The 20,079-nt window shown below is 32.2% G+C and overlaps 1 protein-coding gene and 1 non-coding gene across 4 annotated transcripts in view; both read right to left on the reverse strand.

Moving 5' to 3' along the window:
* LOC146527093 (protein apterous-like) overlaps positions 1-20,079 on the reverse strand; it is a 54,325-nt gene that overhangs the window by 30,561 nt on the left and 3,685 nt on the right. For 2 of the 3 annotated variants that reach the window (XM_085206031.1, XM_085206029.1), the window contains exon 2: positions 16,139-16,461. In XM_085206031.1, coding sequence (XP_085062157.1) covers positions 16,139-16,461 — 323 coding nt within the window. The remainder of the gene's footprint in view (positions 1-16,138; positions 16,462-20,079) is intronic. The other variant, XM_085206030.1, reaches the window with a different exon arrangement.
* TRNAY-GUA (transfer RNA tyrosine (anticodon GUA)) lies at positions 11,755-11,829 on the reverse strand. The gene has a single exon. It is a non-coding gene; the product is annotated as a tRNA-Tyr (tRNA).

The raw sequence follows: 20,079 nt of genomic DNA on the forward strand, positions 1-20,079 counted from the left end.
AAAGGACCAAGGTTTTTAAATATAGCTTAAATACATTCTTTCGAATAATAGTAACTCTGAGCACAAAGCTCCATAAAAAATATTAAACAAAACTATTTACTGTTCCGGTTTTTGAATGGTAGGTCACTAATATTTACATCGTTGTTAAAGTTATTCCAGACATAAAATCCGTTAAGAGCTTTTGGCACAATTTTATAAGCTTTTAATACCAACCACTAACATAAATCAACGACAATATATGCGCGAAATTTACATAAAACTATGATGAAACTATAATTTTGATAATAATCAGCTTCACGCTTTATCCCGCACATAGCAGGGTAGGTAGAGAGAACTAGTGTTAAACCACTCCATTCCATACTTTCCACCGAACTTTTCGAGGTGTTTTTTTTTATGGAAAAAGGACAAGGCAAACGAGCGTTCGGGTCACCTGATGATGATCACCGCCGCCCACGACCCCATGCAGCACCAGAGGAGCTACACGTGCGTGTTGAGTGGCGGAACTTAATGCTAGGGCGAAGAAATTAAAATATTAATTAAATAATAATTAACTCCATCGAGTGGGGATCGAACCCACGACCGTCGCGTTACATTCACACCTTTATGGACTAACTGGCCTCATAAAACTATGATGAAATTATAAATTTGTTAATTTAATATATTTTAGAAAATTTACCGTTGTAACCTTCAAGTACTTTCATTACTCATTTGAACTTACATACAAAAGTCGACTGACTATATTTGCATATATTATTATATCAGTAGTATATTTTAAATAACGTTATTATATTTTTTTCTCTATAATTTTTGTGTACACGAGGCCATAAGATGAACGTAATAAAAATGATTTTTATAAAAATATTACTATACTAAAACTTAATATTCTATCTAATATTATCTATGCAGTGTCTCATAATATATTTGATACCTACGTTTGAGTGTATGACATGTTTGAAAGTCATAACTAAATAAAAGCTTTTAATAACAGAAATAAGTAAGAATAACAGTAATTTATCCTAAAATAAACCTTACACCTTTAAACTAAGCGATTAAGATGATAAAAGGTGATTATAATTACGCGATTAAAAATAAAGAAGTTATTACTTGTTTGATGAAATATTTTACCAGGCGCTACTATTATAGCCTATGACTATGACTTTTACATTTATTTACTAAAAAAAGGTTTGTTTATTTAATTTTTTTAGCTTCACCATATATCTCGCGCGTGTTAGTGCAGGCAGAGAGAACCGGAGAGCCTATTCCGTTCCCATTAAGACACTTCTGTTCCTCACTTTGCAAACGAGGCAAAGCGCGAGAGCGAAATTATGAGATATTTTTTATTTTATGCCTACAAATATGTAAATAAAAATATTAGTAATTTTTTAATTAATATTATAGTGTTATTATATATGAAAGACGATATTATAAGCCAAAATAACAACAGTATAACACTTTGTTCTTCTTAACTTTTAAACCTATCGTCATATGAATAAATAAATCTATAAATAAGACATTTGGATTTTTATATATTTATTAATTTATTTGATTATTTATTTATTTATTTGATAGACGACATGTTTTATAGAGATGAAATATTTATGATATATATTACTTCACAAGTGCCGAATTCCGTTTCACCTGCTTTCTTTAACGATCGCTATTAACGATACCGGCCTCGGCCCAATGTCGATGCAACCTGATGGGATTTGTCATTTCAATTTTACAATGCCTATTAGTCTTATCTAAATGTATTTTTTATATCTGTGACTGGTTTCTACCTTTTTATAATATTGTTACATTGATAATATTGAAAGCTTCTGTATAATTTCTCATTTTTAGGATGATTCTAATGGACGGAAGACGATGTGTATAACACGTTAAAAATAAAAAAAAAAAATAAAAATCAAGAGAGATGAGAGTAGAAAAAGAATTTAAACATGCGGAAGTTTGCAATTGGAAATAGAGACGCAACTGGGGTATCGTGTTACCTAAATGGTAACAAATCGCGATATGAACCCGCGAGGGGTTGCGGGTCTGTCACGCGGCGGGGGGGCGCGCTCTCTGTTTGCAAATAAACACCCGGCAGGGCCCCGGCAGGGTCCCGGCGCGCACAATGGCCGCGGCGGGACAATGATGGCCAGCGTGACGCCGGCGGCCCACGGCGTCGTCGCCTGCCTCTACCACTTTCTCACGCGAAATAGGAAATACACCTCTATGGGAATCCCATTCGTAGAGAGCGCTACGCCGGAATTATTATACACGCCTGAACACCCGCTGGCTGATGCTAGTAGACGTTTACGTAACTGCACGGACGCACTACCCACTGAGTTAGTTGTTGAAATAAAATAACCATAAACAACCAAAAAACAGTTATTTTTTTTTATTTTAAATTATTATTTATTTTAGAAAAGAGGTTTATACGATTTTTATTTCTATACAAAATTATATACTAATATATGTATAGAGATAATATAGAATAAGAAAAATGTTTATTAAGTAAAAGTCTTATCTATCTATCTGTTACCTTTAAATATATTTATTTTTATTTATAAAAACCATTTTAAAGTTAAGCTAAAATATTATAACAATAGGTTTATTTTATATAAGAAACAAAAGCCGCGTGAACAATGTGGCCCGCTACGATGAACTGTTGTGATATAACAAACGATTCGATATTTAAACTCTCCGAAGCAGAAAAACGCATTACTTTGCAAATCAAACAATTATAGGGGAGATTTGTGGTTATTATAAAAAATTATTTCCTGATTTGTTCTTTCGATATTATAATATTAATATCGTTTATATTACGAAATTGAGACATCTATAACGATTTTAATATCTTTTAAAATATCTGTAAAAAAATTCTAACAAGTAAAGCGTATTATACTGTTCAAGAATATTTAGAGTATAAGCATGTATGGAATTAATGTCTATTGAATGTAATGCGGGATAGCTGCCAGCAAATGTAATAGATTGTACCATTGATTTTGAAAAGAGCAACTGTTGAGTTTCTTGCCGGCTCTTCTCAGCAGAACTGCCTTCCGAACCGGTGGTAGCTTTTTATTCATATGTTCATTCGACGATTCAAAAGTGCTTATAATAATTGCCTATTTGAATAAAGAATATTTTGAATTTGAATTTAAAAATTATTTTTAAGCTAATAGCACGTAAAATATATTAAATATAAGTATATTAATAATAATTTTAAATACAAAAAAAAAAAGCTAACCGTACTAGTACCAACGACTGTAACCGCAGGGGACGACAATATAGAGACGTCAGTTGTACAATGGGCACAACCGCACAATATAATTGTCATCATTCATTTGTCAACAAATCCTAGCACCGTATACATCACAAAGAGCCTTATGACCCTTATCACAAAGACATAGAGGCTTGACTCGGGATTTAAAAAAAATGCTTCCGCTAGGGCCATCTGCGTCGACAATCTATTATTGGGTCAAATGTTTTCGTAAACATAAATATTGTTATAGTACATTGTATTCGCTATACCTATAAATATTTTTTTTTTATTTTTTTTTTACAGATTCACGCTTACAAGAGAGAGAGAAGACACTCTAAGCCCTACTTTCCTCCGAATTATGGATTGCATGTTAAAAAACTTACTGCGTACTTTGCCTCGACTATATATCGATGGATATAGAGAAGAAATTAAAATATTAAATATTTCATGTTCTCGAGTGGGAATCAAAGCCACAACCTGTCATGTTCACAGTCACACGCTTGTGCTCCTACGCATCTACTGGCCTCTACCCCATTTTTAAATAATGCACGCTATTACATGTTATGATATGTTACAATTAAATCTTCAATACATTTTTTATACGTGAAATTCATATACATTCTAGAGAAGATCTGAAATGTACATTTTATTTAAATTAGTTAAGTTTACAAGGAATTATACGTATTTAAAAATTATTCTATGCAATTTTAAATAATACTTCTATATAGAAAGTACTTAGAACCTATCTACGTTTATTAGAACCTATCTAAGTCACGCCAAGTTAAAAAAAACTTATACATATATAAAATTATCAAAGCTCTCTAAATTAAAGTTGGGAAAGGGAATCTACTCTCTAAATTAAATTGGGTTTAGGGAATGTATTAATGTTTAATAGTAATAATTTTTATATAAAAAGTAATGACATCCTATTAAAAAAATATAGACATGGAATGACAATCTATTTCAATACTATAAAATGCATCGTTCTCAATTGCACCAACAAAAGAATAACTGAATAATTATATAAGCCAAGTTATGTGTTAAGTTGAGATGTTACAAGTCAAAATTTTGCATGGCTATGAAAATCTAATATACTCTTATCTATATATATAAAATCGAAAGGTCATTCACTCATCACGAAATCTCACTACATGTGCTAGGAATCTGAAATTTTGCATAGGCGTTATTGATAGGAGGTAGGTGCTCGCTAAGACGGGAATTAGCAATATTCGACTTCTAAGGGTTTGTTTTTGGGGTTGAAAGTTTGTATGAAACTTCGTTACTACAAATGCTAGGAGTCTCAAATTTCTTATAGGACGTAGGTACTCATGGAGATAGAAATTAATACTAACGTAGTCCACGCGGGCGAAGCCGCTGGCGGGCCGCTAGTATAATCATATAATCTGAAATTAGACTAACTTGCAAATCTAATGAAGGTCGTACGTTAAAAATTCACCTCAAATAATGAGCTTGAAATAGATCCCGAACGAGCACAGACTCCTATAAACCTTCGATTATTTTATCAAATTATTAGAGAACGACGCATTATTCAGCATTGAACTTGGCTCAAATTTCACATTTATATTTTAGATGTGATTATTTTATTATACATATTAAACTGTCAACTAAGTTATGAAATATTATGTGAAATTTGCATTAGCTACTGACATTTAATAATTATAAAATAGGGAAAGACAAATGAGTATGAGTCTTCTTCCTTCTTCCTACTGGCATTAATCCCGGCTATTACCAGGGTCTGTCTTTCTACTCAACCTACTCCACTTTGCACGGTCTTTTGCGTCCTCGGTGAAAGGCAAATGAGTGTGAGTGTTCTTGCAAAATCTCTACCGTTGGTAATATTTCTAACAATATATATAGTTTCAAATATGGTTAGGGTAGGGTACACATATTTGATGAGAATTAAGCTAATTTGTTTAGGTCATATGTAACCAGTTAGAGGATCACGTGCTCAACCGCTCCAAAAGGACAGATGTACAATAAGATATGTCTCACAATCTGATATAGTACAGCGTTGTTGTACGTGTAATGAGTTCACCAGGTTATTTACCGAGGTGACTAACACAGGAGACGCTGCTAACTTTTTTGTGATATCGACGTTGCTTTGATATCTTCGAAGTTATAAATATATGTATTAATATTTAATATTTTCCTCACATCTTAGCCAGATAGATTTTTTTGTGAGTTTTTAAAAGAACTTTAAATATTAAACAAAAAGTCGTTCATAGCTTTCTTCCTTTTTGAAATTAAAAAATATTACTTTGTGTTTTTTTTTTCTTCTTTTAAACAAGAAATCCAAACGTAGAATTAAAGAAATGCAAATAGTCCAATTTTAGATATCAAACTCGTGATTTCGTACTCCCTAAATAATTTCAAACACCGTTTTAAAAATTATTGATTCCTATTATAAAATCATTTAGCCTGTAATTTAGTAGCATCGTTCGAATAATATTAATCTTGAAAAGGAAAATCATTTTAAGGATCTAAATTTAATAATATAAAACGTTATCAATTGTACAAACGAACTTTTCTTACTATTAACAATATCTTATAATTAAATATAGAAACTAATAAATGTATGTACATACAAAAACACATTTAATTATCCTTATACTTAATAAAATGTACGTAGTAAATAAATAACTAATTTCTTTGTCTTTTTATTAACAATTTTTGTATTCATTAAGTTATTATTATTATTCTCTGTCGCGTAATTTTTTTATGTCGCCAAAGGAGAATTCAAAGTTATATATATTTTAATAAAATACAAGAATTATTATTTTCTAAACGTGTTACACAAACTTTAAAATGAGTATGCAATAAGTAAAACACGAAAGAAGTTGACATTCCTTGTTACAGAGTCCTGCATATTCTCATGCATTATAAATTACAAATTAATTAATATACATTAAGATTAAATTTTATTTTCATATTTTTATTCATACAGGCATATTTTTTTAGATAGATTAATTTATGTAATAATGTAGATTTGTAGAAAAAAAATATGTGCAAATTTCTTATTTAATCTTTATACAATAAAATAAATCAGTTTCACGCTGTATTCTGCGCATAACAGGGTGGATAGAGAAAACCTAGTGTTAAAACACTCCGTTCCCCATTGTCCGCCGAATTTTAAAAGCATTGTGCGTTGCACTTTGCCTCGACACCAGAGCCAAGATATGACAATATTAAATATTTAATGTGGACACGCTTGTGTCCCTGCATCACGACAGTAATATTTATGAATTTAAAAATAATTTACTAGGAAGCTCTCTATAATTATATACAACTTCAACATAAGACAAAACATCATTAACGTATGCGTAATATCTATCTATTAAGAGTTATTTTTGCGATCGACAGAATCTTTCTAACAATAATTCATTCACATTTAAAATGTAAAATATATTTTAAAAAAATATCTTAAATACTATATCGCAAAATAATGTATATAAGCAAAAAATGTATTCCATATGAAACATAAAAGATAACATATCACGTAAAGTTTCTTTTGCACTTATCACATCTATTTTGGAGCTGACAAACCAATTTATTAACCTAAGACCTATCCCCATCAACTTACGATTCCTACTATATACAACGATTGTAATCGATAATGGACTCTATATTTATACGAATTGATTACGTAAGGACAGTGAGGCCAGTCGTGGCGCAGCGTGACAAAGTGTGACTGTTAACGCAACTGGTTGTGGGTTCGATTCCCACTCGAGAAAATGAAATATTTTTTAAAATTTTTATTTCCATTTATTCGTTCTGGTGTAGAGGCAACACGCAATGCAGAATTAGGCGGAAAGTGGGGAAGGTAGTGTTTTAAGACTATGTTCCCTCTGCCCTCCCTCCCGTGTGCGGGATACCGCGTGAAGCTGGTTACGTAAGGCGAGTGGCGCCGAGTCGCCGCGCCGAGAGCCCAGCGATAGTATAGGTATTCTGTGGACTCCGTGGCCCATATCTGACCGGCTGACCCGGACGCGATATCGATAACTCCGTCTGTCGAGTGCGTGACAACACTGTTTATGTTTATAATAGGACTCGTGCGCAGTTCCGGACCTTACTTTATCTAAATTCATATATATATATATGTGTAAAATAAATATATACGTAAAATACTTTACTTTATTAGAAACACTTATTAAAAATATTTTATATAACTGTTATACTTTGTCTGGGTGCTATATGCTGTTTAAGGTTCAAATTTAAAATATTCTATAGAATAGACTATGTAAGCATTTTTGAATCGTCGAATCAACATATGAAAAGCTACCACCGGTTCGGAACACAGCTCTGCTGAGAAGAGAGATTATAACATAAACTATATTTACAATTGTATTTAACTATTTCAATAAAAAAAACAGTTAACATCAATTTAAAGTGGAGAACGGAGAGTTTCTTGACACTAAGTTCCTTCTGCCTACCCTGCGGTGTACGGGATACAGCGTGAAGCTGATAAAAAATTAAAAACATCAATTTACACTATATTCCTTGAATCACAAAAGACAACCTACGACCTAAATTCCTCATAATATCTCACGAATCAAATGAAGAATATTTTTTTAGAAAACATTTAAAAATTCAAACATACCCGGCACCCGCGCCTCTTTGCAATACCAACCTCTTTGTTAAAGTATATGTCTTTCCAAAGTGTGGAATTTCCACTTCAAAAATGTAAAAATAAAAACAAATGAAGAATATTTTAACACTAACACTAGAACAGCTATTTTTCGAGTCGTGGTCATCGCCCTAGAAGCAGCGAGCAGCGTGAATGTGAACCAAGAGACAATGCACCAGCGGTCTCACATACGATAACGATCGTTGCTTATGAATGAAGTTGTGGAGCGATTGCAGAACAGATATGAACCAAGGGATTATATATTATAGCACACTGTTGGTGAACATATAGCGGACATGGATTTATAATTCCATTTCTTCGTCCTAGTGTCGAGGTAAAAAACGCGGCGTTGAGCTCTGCAACTTAACACGCAATGCCTCCAGAATTCGGCAGAAAGTGGGGAACAGAGTGTATTAACACTGTGTGCGGGATACACACAGCGTGAAGCTGATTTAGATTTTTTTAATGTATAGTCGAGCTAATTTCGAATTCAGTTAATATTTTTTACCATTTCCATTATTAGACGTAATATAATAAAAGTCAAATTAATAATTCAATTAATACTTGAAATTACTTGCATGAAGCCTTTATCAATAGGCTATTGCGTATTTTTTAATTATTTAAAATGAAATTTCGCATCTAAAATATATATAATCTATGTATCGCAGGGACACTATACTTACAAAAGTTTTTTCTAAATTAAATTTATTCTATAATAATTGAATTTTGTATCAAATATTGCTACTATACATAAGCACCATCATTAACAGAATGTTTGATCATTTACAAATGCTACATTTTTTATTTTTAATAATATAATTAATTTCTATAGTTAACAACGGTTCTCTCTAGCTTAGGCTAAAATATGAAATTAAATAGAAAAAATAATTGAAAATTATATTATAGTACTACTAGAGTACTAGTTGTACTAGAACACATAATATTATAGTAGCTTAGAATGATTATGGAGAGAAAACAAGTTATCTCTCCACCTTTGACCACATGGGAGTAAGTTACGGCCGCAAAACGCAGCATGCACCTTTAATATGTAAAGTGCGATCTCCCACGCCTCAATCATGTGTCGGTCTTCAATGATGCACGGCATTGTTTACATGCACTGAAGGTAACTTCTTTGAATGGTCATAAGGTCCCCTTTTATCGAAATGATAATAGTTTCTATAAGATTAATATCAAGAGGCAAAGGTTTTACCAATAAAAAACATGTTAATATATTATTATACTATAATTTGTGCAATTTGTTAGGAAATATAAATATATCTTTTGTATTTATATCTTTATGTACTTACATAGCTATTTAGTTTACTAATATAAAAAAATATTTTAGTAGTTTAGTTACACAAGTTTAAAAATAAAAAACGACGAAATAAATAAAGACTATTTAATATTAAAATACATAAAGAACGTTTCCCATGGCTTGAGAGGACTCGCGTTACCATACTCCGAATGCTGATCAAGCGTTTACTTGAACCGTTCTCATGCCATGAGCTAACATAACTAGTTTTATCATGTTTTTTATTTTGATTGACATTTATTAATTTACAATAGCAAAATTTTTACGTTGACGATATCATATTAATTTACTGACTACTTAAATTATAGAAACTCAATTATAAAAAATACTCCTTAAAATTTAAATAAAAATATTCTTGGTTTCTTAAAAAAAATACACATAAATAAATACGATTTTTTCACATAACTCAAGCAAAACGAACGTTGTCAATACCAAATCTGTAAATTGGTTAAATAATTGTTATTTACTGTGGCGGCACTCGCTAATGATGTAATACGCTGGCGACCACCCGGTCGGTACCGAGAAATAATATAAAAGTGGCCGTTTTGACCCTAGATTTATCAAAAAAAAAAGAACGTTCGCGTGTTTCACTAGAGTAAGATCGTACTAATCCGTCAGGCACCGCGCAAGCGCACGTTCCGTGACGTCACGCGAGCTTCCGACGGGAACATAATTTTAATTTCGCTGCAAATATACACTTGCCTCTATAAAAGCAATATACAAGCAACAAACATCTCTACGGCTCGGACACAACTCTCTAATAACACCAAAGTTAATTTAACACCTGGAATGTTTACTGACGTCACGGTCTGATAGAGTGAATTATCTTAAGCTTCGAAAAGTTATAGCAGTTTAATTTAAAGTGATACTCAGTTTTCCTATCCAGTTATTTATATAATAATTACAATAAAAACGTAAGTTTTATCCGTTAACGGATCGACTTTCACGGCGCGACCTTGACGTTTCCCATGGAGAATGACAGAATTCCATATAATAGTAGAAGTTTAAAAGAAATATTTCAAAAACAAGTTAAATAGATGCAAGTGATAACGCGCCGCGGGAGCTAGCAATAAAGATACGGTACTGATTGTAATTAAACTTTATCTTTAGATGAAAGAACTGGCGATAAATAAAATTTGTTCTTGCTATGATATGAACACATTTCAACTAATTGGTCACTAGTTTTTAATATTGGTAAACTTTCATTATTCAATAAATGTAAGATATCAGAATTAACTCACCTTCTTTTCTTTTTTCCATAAAGCTGTAATAGCCGGTATTGGGATGAAATCGATATTGCAAAGTTTAAGGTGTTGATGTTTCTATTTTTCTATTAAAAAAAAGTATTATTCTTATATAATATTTAGTAGTAGTTTCGTATATTATTTTATTATCATTATAAAATCTCACGCTCAAAAACATTTCAACAACTCATTGCCCAGAAATTAGTCTCATTTCGATTGTCGTTTGTGATTTTCACTTTAATTAGTAAGAATTCATGAGAGAATTTTAATTTTAAATAGTATTTATGATTTGTGAGACAGTTGGGCAACCCTCATTGTCTGGTTCTCACCACCAAAACAAAGGAGATCGTATATTTTTGGAGCATGACAGCACCTACGAGTAGAATAATATACACAAAAATAAGGTATTTCGCATACGCATAATATAATACAAAGACTGAGGCCATAAACAAGGCACCGCTTGACGCCCGCTCAGTTTTAACTTACGTTAGTAGGTCTAGTTATAGTTAACTATACGCACGCATATGGTTCCATCATTTCTAATTATACTTAAATAATAACTTTTAATAAAGTATAGAGTGTGTGTGGGTGGGACTGTAACACGGCGGTTGTGGGTTCGGTCTCCATTTGAGGGAATGAATTATTATTTCAATTTAAGCCCGGCGTTTAGTTCCGCCAGTCGATTCGGCGGAGTGTGGGAAACGGTGTGGACTGATTTCAAATATAAATTTTAAATTTTAAATGCTAATTTCAAATATAAATTTATAATAATAAACATAGTAAAAATATTTTATTTGTTTATTACTAGCGACCCGCTCGCGGCTTCGCCCGCTTTAACTCCTGAATTATTCATATAATGTATGTTTGCAAAGCACATAAGATAATGTGAAAATTAATTAAACCCTAATGCAACCCGCATTTTCGTAGTTCCAATAAGGATTTTCCAATTGTTAAAATAAACACAAATAAATAACACAAAAGACAAAAAATTTAAACGAAAGAAATTATAAACAACAGACTACCTACTATTCTCTTACTCAAAAATACCTAAACGAAAGATGTAACCAACTATGTCGCGTGGAAATACATTACTGTTACTTGTTAGTAGACAAATAAATTATGAAATTTCTCAGATTTCTTCCTCTAAATTAAAATGTTATAATTATGTAATTTTTTATATATCATTATGTTGTATTTTTATAGTATATGTTTCTATATAGTATTATTTAAGAAACTGTAAATAGTAATAAAAAATAATTGATAAAATATTATTTATTCAATGACAAAAGAGAAGAGATATAAGGAACTCACCTTCGAGCCGGATTTGAACCAGCGACCTATGGACCGCTACGGTCCACCGCTCTACCGACTGAGCTATCGAAGGATTACACAGAATATCGAAACTGGAGTATGTAAGCTTAAAAAATCATCAATTGATCTACATTAAATGGCCAACGGAACTAATATATGTACTTATTTATATGCTGATGTGTCAACAATTAAATGTGTTTTTCTCTAAAACTAGTCGCAATTTCGAAATAGTGTAAAAAGCAAATTTTATCTTCGTTTAACGTAGAAAAATAATGAAGTATTTTAAAGGATAAGGATTAATACCATTATGGAAAAATATCCCTCACAATAAAAAATTTTAATTACTATTTTTAGACAGAAATATGACCACTACACGTTATCCTTAAAATATACGAATATGCTGTCGCTGACTTTTTTGTAGATCTTATTAAGAGGAACAATACTCCAGTATATTATTTTCATGTAGTACTTATCATTAAAGCAGCGCATGCGCGAAAGTGTCTCAACGGGTAGGACGTTATACGCATTTATCTTCTTTATGTTAATTTACATAAGAATGTACAAATAATAAACTATATATAAACCTTCCCTGAGAAATACTCGACCTGGTGAAAATCGCTTGAAAATCCGTTGAGTGGTTTAGAAGAAGAGTTAGAAACAACAGACAGAGGCGAAATGCGACTTTGTTTTATAAGATATAGGATAGGATAGGATGTGTAAATTAATTAACTCCTTTGAACCACAATTAATGCTAACTATTTAGATATCAAATAAATCCAGGTATAAATTAGTGAACATCTGTTATAAAATCCATAGAAGAAATAATAATGAAAAGCTGACCTACAAATTTATTTTAGAAATTAATATTTCGATTTTCTTATAGTAAGTATTCTAGATTCTTCAAAAAGAAAAAAATTACGATGGTTTCTTTTTATTTTATCATCATCTAGTACTTTCTGTGCTAGTACTTTCTGTGCTAGTACTTTCTGTGCTATTATTTTAATTTTTCTTTATATATTTTAATTTTATTCTGAGCTTATTAGCACATTCGTTTTATGAAATTGGAAAATCGAATCGCAAAACATTAAATATTTTTAGAGTCACGTGTATCCAATGGGATAAATAATATAGTGTTAAGACACTACCTACCGTTACTACAAACACAACGTATCAAGTGGCGTATACAGATCTTCTTCGTAAATTTCCATAATTCATATCAAAATATGTTTAATAATAGTAATATAATTTTGTAATATATTGCTTAAATCCCTATGTTTCAATTATGTCAGCATTATTTAAATAAATAATTAATTATTTTCGGCTTGAACGCGTGTTGATTGAACATCCATGTTTCGCTGGTCTGTAATTTAATTACACTTCGGAAATACAAAAGCCCTTTCCAGTTTACTAAATTTAACTTTTATCTACAGTTATTCCACGCATTTTAAACGCCGCGCCGCGCCGTACATATAACTTACAGATAATAAAAATATATTTTTCATATATGCACTAATTTCCCTAATTCATCATAGTAACGTTCCCATATTCTCTTCTCTTTTTATTTTATTCAGCTGAAGACATTATTTTAACATGTTGCGTCAATATCGTTAATTAAATTAATATAAATATTAGTATCGGCTACAGTTATCTCGTTTTATATAAATATAAGAAAAAAAGTAAAATTAATACATAAAAATTGAGGTCAGTCGTGGCGCAGGGGTAGAAGCGTGACAGGTTGTGGGTTCGATTCCCATTCGAGAATATTAATAGCTTTAATAACAAGCCAAAGCGCAGCAATGAAATATATTAATGGGAACGGAATATTTTAACACTAGGTTCCCAGGTTCCCTCTGCCTACTACTCTGTCTTTTATAGCGGGAAGCTAAACTAAATAAAATATATTAATGTATTAAAAAGCAATGTGGAATACGAGAGCAGGTGGAAACAAAGCTACATTTGATTGAATATCTATCTCCGCCGTCCGTCACCGACCGCACCACCAATCAAAAGTGCCGATAGTTCGACCAAGACATGCCATAAACCCATACTAATATACGCGTATTCGTTGCGTTGAAGACTTTTATGAGCAATTTAACAAGTGTCTCGTACCCTGGGCTGGGTTTGATTTATGCCCACATAACGTATGTTTACGATGTACCTTTATTATTTCTTGTATTCTAGAGCCCGGCTCTAGGAGCTGATAATATTATTTTAAAGGATTCAGATAAAAAACGCCTAACTTTCGAGCATTTTCTATTTCGATGATTCAATTGATTAAAACTCACTATCTGTCTATATTTAATTTGTACTTAGACAGTTTAAGCCAAAATATTTCTTAATATGCACAACTATTTTGAATTGAAACACGGTCTCAGAATAAAATATGTCGTAAAGTTAAAATACCGTTATAATTATAATTTTACAATCACCAAACGCACATATCTTTAAGTCAACGGTGGTATTGTGGATTTAACAAAATAGATATACCTAAAACGAAAAATAACATGTGACCTTTCAATACTAGTTTGAATTGAACCTGTCGTTTAAATCATTAGGTATCTCCCTCGAAGTTCAAAACAAAGGGATGTCACGGTAATGTCAAGTGGGGCCGCGCGCTGACGTGACGTGGCGATGGTGGGCGGTCACGTCGCTTTACATTTGAAATAACCCAATGTACACGCACTATTGATTTACATATAATTCTAATGAAAGGGAAACAAGATTGTACAATTTACATTTTCATAGCTAAAATGTTATAATTTTATACAATGTTTCTTATCATAATAACTAATATTTAAATATAATCAGCTCGCTCAAACAGTTAATGCTTGAGGAGTTTGAGGTGCTTATTATCAAATACAATAAATTATCTCATTACGAATAAATATATATTTATGAAATATTTTCGTATGTTTCGTGATAATAATTTTTATTATAATTACACATTTTTCTCACATCCTAGATGAATTAATACAAAAAGCTATAATAATAATATTTTATTTAAAAAAAGCCAAATAAATTAACATTATTCTACCGTCTCCATTTACGTAAGGAAGATGTGTGGGTGTGTGATATAAGATAGGGTTTTGACAATCTAACATTTTCGGGAAATCATAAAAGATATGATAAAAAATAAAAATTAAAAAATATCACATTGCTACTTAGTTAATAAGTTTATTTTGGTGCAAATAATAAACTTACTAAAATTATTTATATCATTAACAAGCATTGCTCGTTGTTTTCTAATTTAAGCCCCTCAACCAATTAAAATAAAAAAAATATATTTTGTTTGTTTCATTACATAGCCAATTTTCTAAAAAAATGGCAACACTTCTTATAACGATTTATATAAAACCTTCGCACACACGCTTTCTCTCATCGCTTATTCCCCACGAGCCGGGCGTCCCGTAGAGATGGACCATTGAGATGCGTACGTGCCCGACGTGCCAGTGATAGCACCAAGTAAGTTGTGACCGGGGTGGGCTGTAAAACGTCCATCAGATACCACCAGATGGGTGACGGCCCACGTGATGTCTCTGGGTGCCTAAATCTAGACGAACACCAAGAACTCCTCATAGGTACCTACCTTAGTTAGGTACCTGGAACCTTGTCATACGAGTTTGAGATAGGCAAATGCTTTAAAGAACTCACGGAAGTAGATTTTTATCTTACGCATAAAATACGTGTACAAGCGACTTAAGTTTCAGATAGACAATCAGCGAGTGCAATCCTCGGGCCGTTATAACTTTGTTTATTTAGAAGCTTAAAGTTTACTGTATAAGTTGTAAGTTGAGTTGAGTTGAGTTTAGAGTTAGTTATAATAGTCTAAAAAAAATCAAACATATTAATATGTATATAAATTTATTGTTAGTGTGTTATTTGTTTATAGATATATTTATAGATATATATGCACACATATTGTATTAGTTCTGTGTGTATCTATTTGTTTTATTATAACATATTGAGGCCAGTCGTTGCGCAGGGGCACGAGCGTGCAACTGTAAACGCCACAGGTTGTAAGTTCGATTCCCACTGGAGTAAATGTAATATTTAATATTTCTGGAACTCGTTCTGGAACGAGGTAATGAAAATATTAAAAATATCGGGAATCGAATCCACAATATGCGCATTTACAGTCGCTCCCTTGTGGTCCTGCGCTATGATAGGCCTCGTTATTAACAATTACAATTATTGTAATTTTAAGAATCATTTAATGCTATTGTTTATATATATAATACGCAAGATATAATTACCATATATTGCGTTTTATGGGGTAGGCAAGACATTTCCTTCTCTACTTTCTATGAATTTTAAAAAAGTTTGCAACTGGCGGGAATTGTATTGTAACGTTAAATAGGTATACTATATAAAAATTAACTCACCTGAAGTAGTCATTTTTGCAAAATATATTGCTATCTCGCGCATAACATCTCTGTTCTGAGTCCAGTGGCATCTTGCACTCGTAGCACCTCAAGCAGGGCGTGTGCCAGCGTCTTTCTAGAGCCAAGAGGAAGTATCTGTCCGTGATTCTGGCACCGCAGCCTGCACAGCCATCATCAGCAGGAGGCGGCGGGGGCTCATCTGGGGGCTCTCTCTTACGACACGAGGTGCAATCGCGAGGCGAGCCCGGGGACGCTACGGGCGCTACTGGCGACAACTCGGCCCCCGCCTCGTATGCCGAAGATAGGTACCGCTCACTCTGTTGCTAAAACAAATATATTTTTTTTTATTCTCAAAATAATATACGTATAAAAAAGTATGAAATAGTACATCTGTATATTAAACTCAGCTACGAAGAATCACATCTATGCGAAATTTCGTATAAAAATCTCAATCAAGTTTACAATTTACAATCCTTAATAAATAGATTCCTTAAATGACTGAACAAGAGCCTGCCCTCAAAGAAAGAATTTTCTTGAATCAGGGCTTTAAAAACAATCTCAATTAAATCACCTTTCAAACAAAAAAATAAATAAACGATAGACATACAGATAGAGACATTCACATATTATATATACAGACGCTTCAAACTTAAAACACCCTTTTTTCATTAGAGGTTAAAAAGAAATATTTTAACTGTTCATCTATGCAAATGAAAAAGTATTTGTTGTATCAATTTGTTGAATATTTATTGGCGATACGCAACCCAATGAGGTAGATTAAGTAGAAATATATAAATTCTAAATTGTAACTATTTTAATTCCTTCAAGAAGTTCAGGCAACCCAGCCCTGAATAGTGTTGTGTATTGAAGTAAATAAAATTAGAGTGAGCTTTTAAGTGAGTTTCAATAAAAAATAGCCTAAGAATTATTAAACAGTTCATAAAATGTGTAATAGAAAAGCTAACGTAACAAGGCTAAGGTCGCTGAGGTATAACAAAAGATAAACAAAGTGTAGACAGAGTTTTTCTCTTAATTTTTTTTCAGCTTGCTAAGACACTCCGTTCCCTCTCCTTTTCTCTTTAATGTCATATAAATAGTTGTAAATGATAAGACTGGACGTCCGTCTTAATTTAATATTTTATTATGAAATCGGTTTATTAACTAATTAACTATAAATCAATATTTTTTGCATTTTTTTTTTGTTAATTTCTCACTGTTTTATGTAAAGTTCAGAAAAAATAAAATATTATACAGTTGCTCTATAATCGTTAGTCAGCTTTAATAAAAATATAATGGTAATATAAGTATTTTAATTTTGAGTAAATATATTTTTTTAGCTTCACGCTGTCATTGAGGGCAGAGCAGGGTAGGCAGAGGGAACCTAGGATCCAGATTTTTCCCAACTTCCCGTCCATTTCTTAAGGCACATAAGGTATTGAGTTACGGACCTCAATACCGCGCTTTGCCTGTTTATCAGAGCGAAGATATGAAAATATATAATATTTAATTCCCTCCACTGGGAATCAAACCCACAATCGTCACATTTATAATTATACGCTTGTTCCTCTACACCACGGCGGCGCCTATAACGATGTACGTTACAATATTCTATAACCTACAATTTTATATTTGTCAAACATTTTTCATATCTAAAACAAGAATCTCATAGTAAAACTACAAAAATAATCACATATTTAAATTATAAGTATAGTATGTACATATATAACATACAAATAATAAAATATTTTTATTTGTTTATTATTTGTATGTTAAAAATATGTACGTAGGTACTATATGTCTATATGTTTATTTTATATTAATTTTAGGCCAGTCGTGGTGCAGGGGCACAAGCATACGACTGCAAACGCGGCAGGTTGTGGGTTCGATTCCTACTCGAGGAATAGAAAAATTTTATATATCCGTTTTTTCGCTCTGGTGTCGAGACAAAGAGCAGCGCTAAGTTCCGCCACTCAACACACAATACCTCCGGAACCTGGCGGAAACTGGGGAGCGGAGTCTTAAAATTAGGCTCCCTCTGCCTTCCCTCCAAGGACATACAGAGGGAAGCTAAAAAAACCGCGTAACTCCTGAAAACTGGGAACATAATCGTAAAAAAACTTATAAGAATTTAGAAATCCAGGTATCATCAGAACACGTTTGATTAACATAATTATTATTACACTTACATGAATTTTAATTGAATGAGCAATAACTAATAATGGGATTTGAAGCGGGCGAGCCCCGACGCGCATCGCGGCGCGAAAATTACATCCAATTTGATTCAATTACCAAAAACACAATGGCTTCGTAACTTTTACGTGATAGTGGTTCTTAATTCTTCATACTATATTAACCATAGAAATCTTGATTTTATTATATACTAGTGGCAATTGATATATTAATTTTTCTACCTTGAAATACAAAAGAAATAAAAACAAGTCTCTGAATTATATGTATGTTTTTTTTTTATTTTAATAACTATTTGTGGAAAATATCAATGCATATAAATATATGTACATATTAAATTGAAAAAGTAGATGCTATTTATTATTTTCGAATTTACTGCTTAACCTGATTGCGGATTTAAGACGGAATGGGCAACTTGAAATATACAACACTACTACGGTTATAACTTACGCAATTACTTGCCGACGGAAAACAAACATCCTCTATAAAATCTTAGCTAGGGCTGGTACATACATGCGTGCGCTACCAACACTATTACAAATATATTATGATGAGTATATAAAAGAAAAACACTTTATATAATAAAATAATTTTCAATTTATATATGTATAAGGACAAGGCAAACGACCGGTTGAAATGTTAAATGTTCACCGCCGCCCACGAACCCGTGCAAGACCAGAAGAACTACAGGTACGTTGCGAGCTTTTAAGGTGTAGATAGACGCGCTTTTTGAAGGTACCCATCTCATATCGACCTGGAAACACTGCTGCAGGCTATTCCACAGTTACGTGGCGTGTGGAAGGAAGTTCCTTCGAAACCGCACAAGAGTGCCACGTATTCAGGTGATGTGGATGATATTTTAGCTTGTGACAGTGTGGGCTTTGAAAATTCGGCGGCAGGTCAAACAGTTCTGCAGAACACTCCCTCCCTATAAATGCGGTAGAGAACGCATAACGAGCTGACGTCTCTACGCAAAGCCAAAGTGTCATGCCTTACACAGATCCCTCACAATCAGACACAATCGAAAGGCTCTACGTTATATCCGATCAAATGGTTCAAGCTGATGCCGGGGTGCACCAGCCCAGGGATGAGAACAGTACTCCATATGAGGACGAACCTGGACCCTATATAAGGCCAATCGGTGTTTTGACGTGAAATACAATTATACGTGAAATATAATTTTATTTTATAAAAACAATTTAAACTTTAGTTCTTTAAATAAGCACATATATGTATGAAAATAGTATGTTATATTATTAGTAGGTAAACATTATAATAATATATAGATTTAAGTAAAATATCAAACATTTGTTTTAGTAACCTCGTAAATTTATTAGATAGTTGTAATTCCTTTATGTCTTGTTGGTTAGAAAATATTAATTTTAATTCATGTTTAGATTTCCCCTTCCCCCCCCCCCCCCTCAATTATTCTATTAGAAGTAATGTTAAACAATTATTAAAAATATATATATGGTATTCTCGTCATCTTTTAATCTTCGTGTGACATGATTTTAATCTGTTTATAATTTGTCTATAAATATATTTTTTACTGTTTGATATTCCAAAAATTGCAACTAACAATCATTAATCCACTAAAAACTTATTAGTAGATTTAGTTGAAATCATAATAAAATACTTGCATTTAAGAAAAATATTATAAACATCATAACGATAACATTTACCTACAATAAGAAAAATATTTTCATATAACTAGAGAACGTTCATGAAAATCATAGTCCATTGGGTTTTTATTA

Source organism: Heliconius melpomene, chromosome 21 (assembly GCF_056956725.1).
Source record: "Heliconius melpomene rosina isolate 202511_hmr_F chromosome 21, ASM5695672v1, whole genome shotgun sequence".
In the NCBI taxonomy this organism is placed as follows: domain Eukaryota; kingdom Metazoa; phylum Arthropoda; class Insecta; order Lepidoptera; family Nymphalidae; genus Heliconius; species Heliconius melpomene.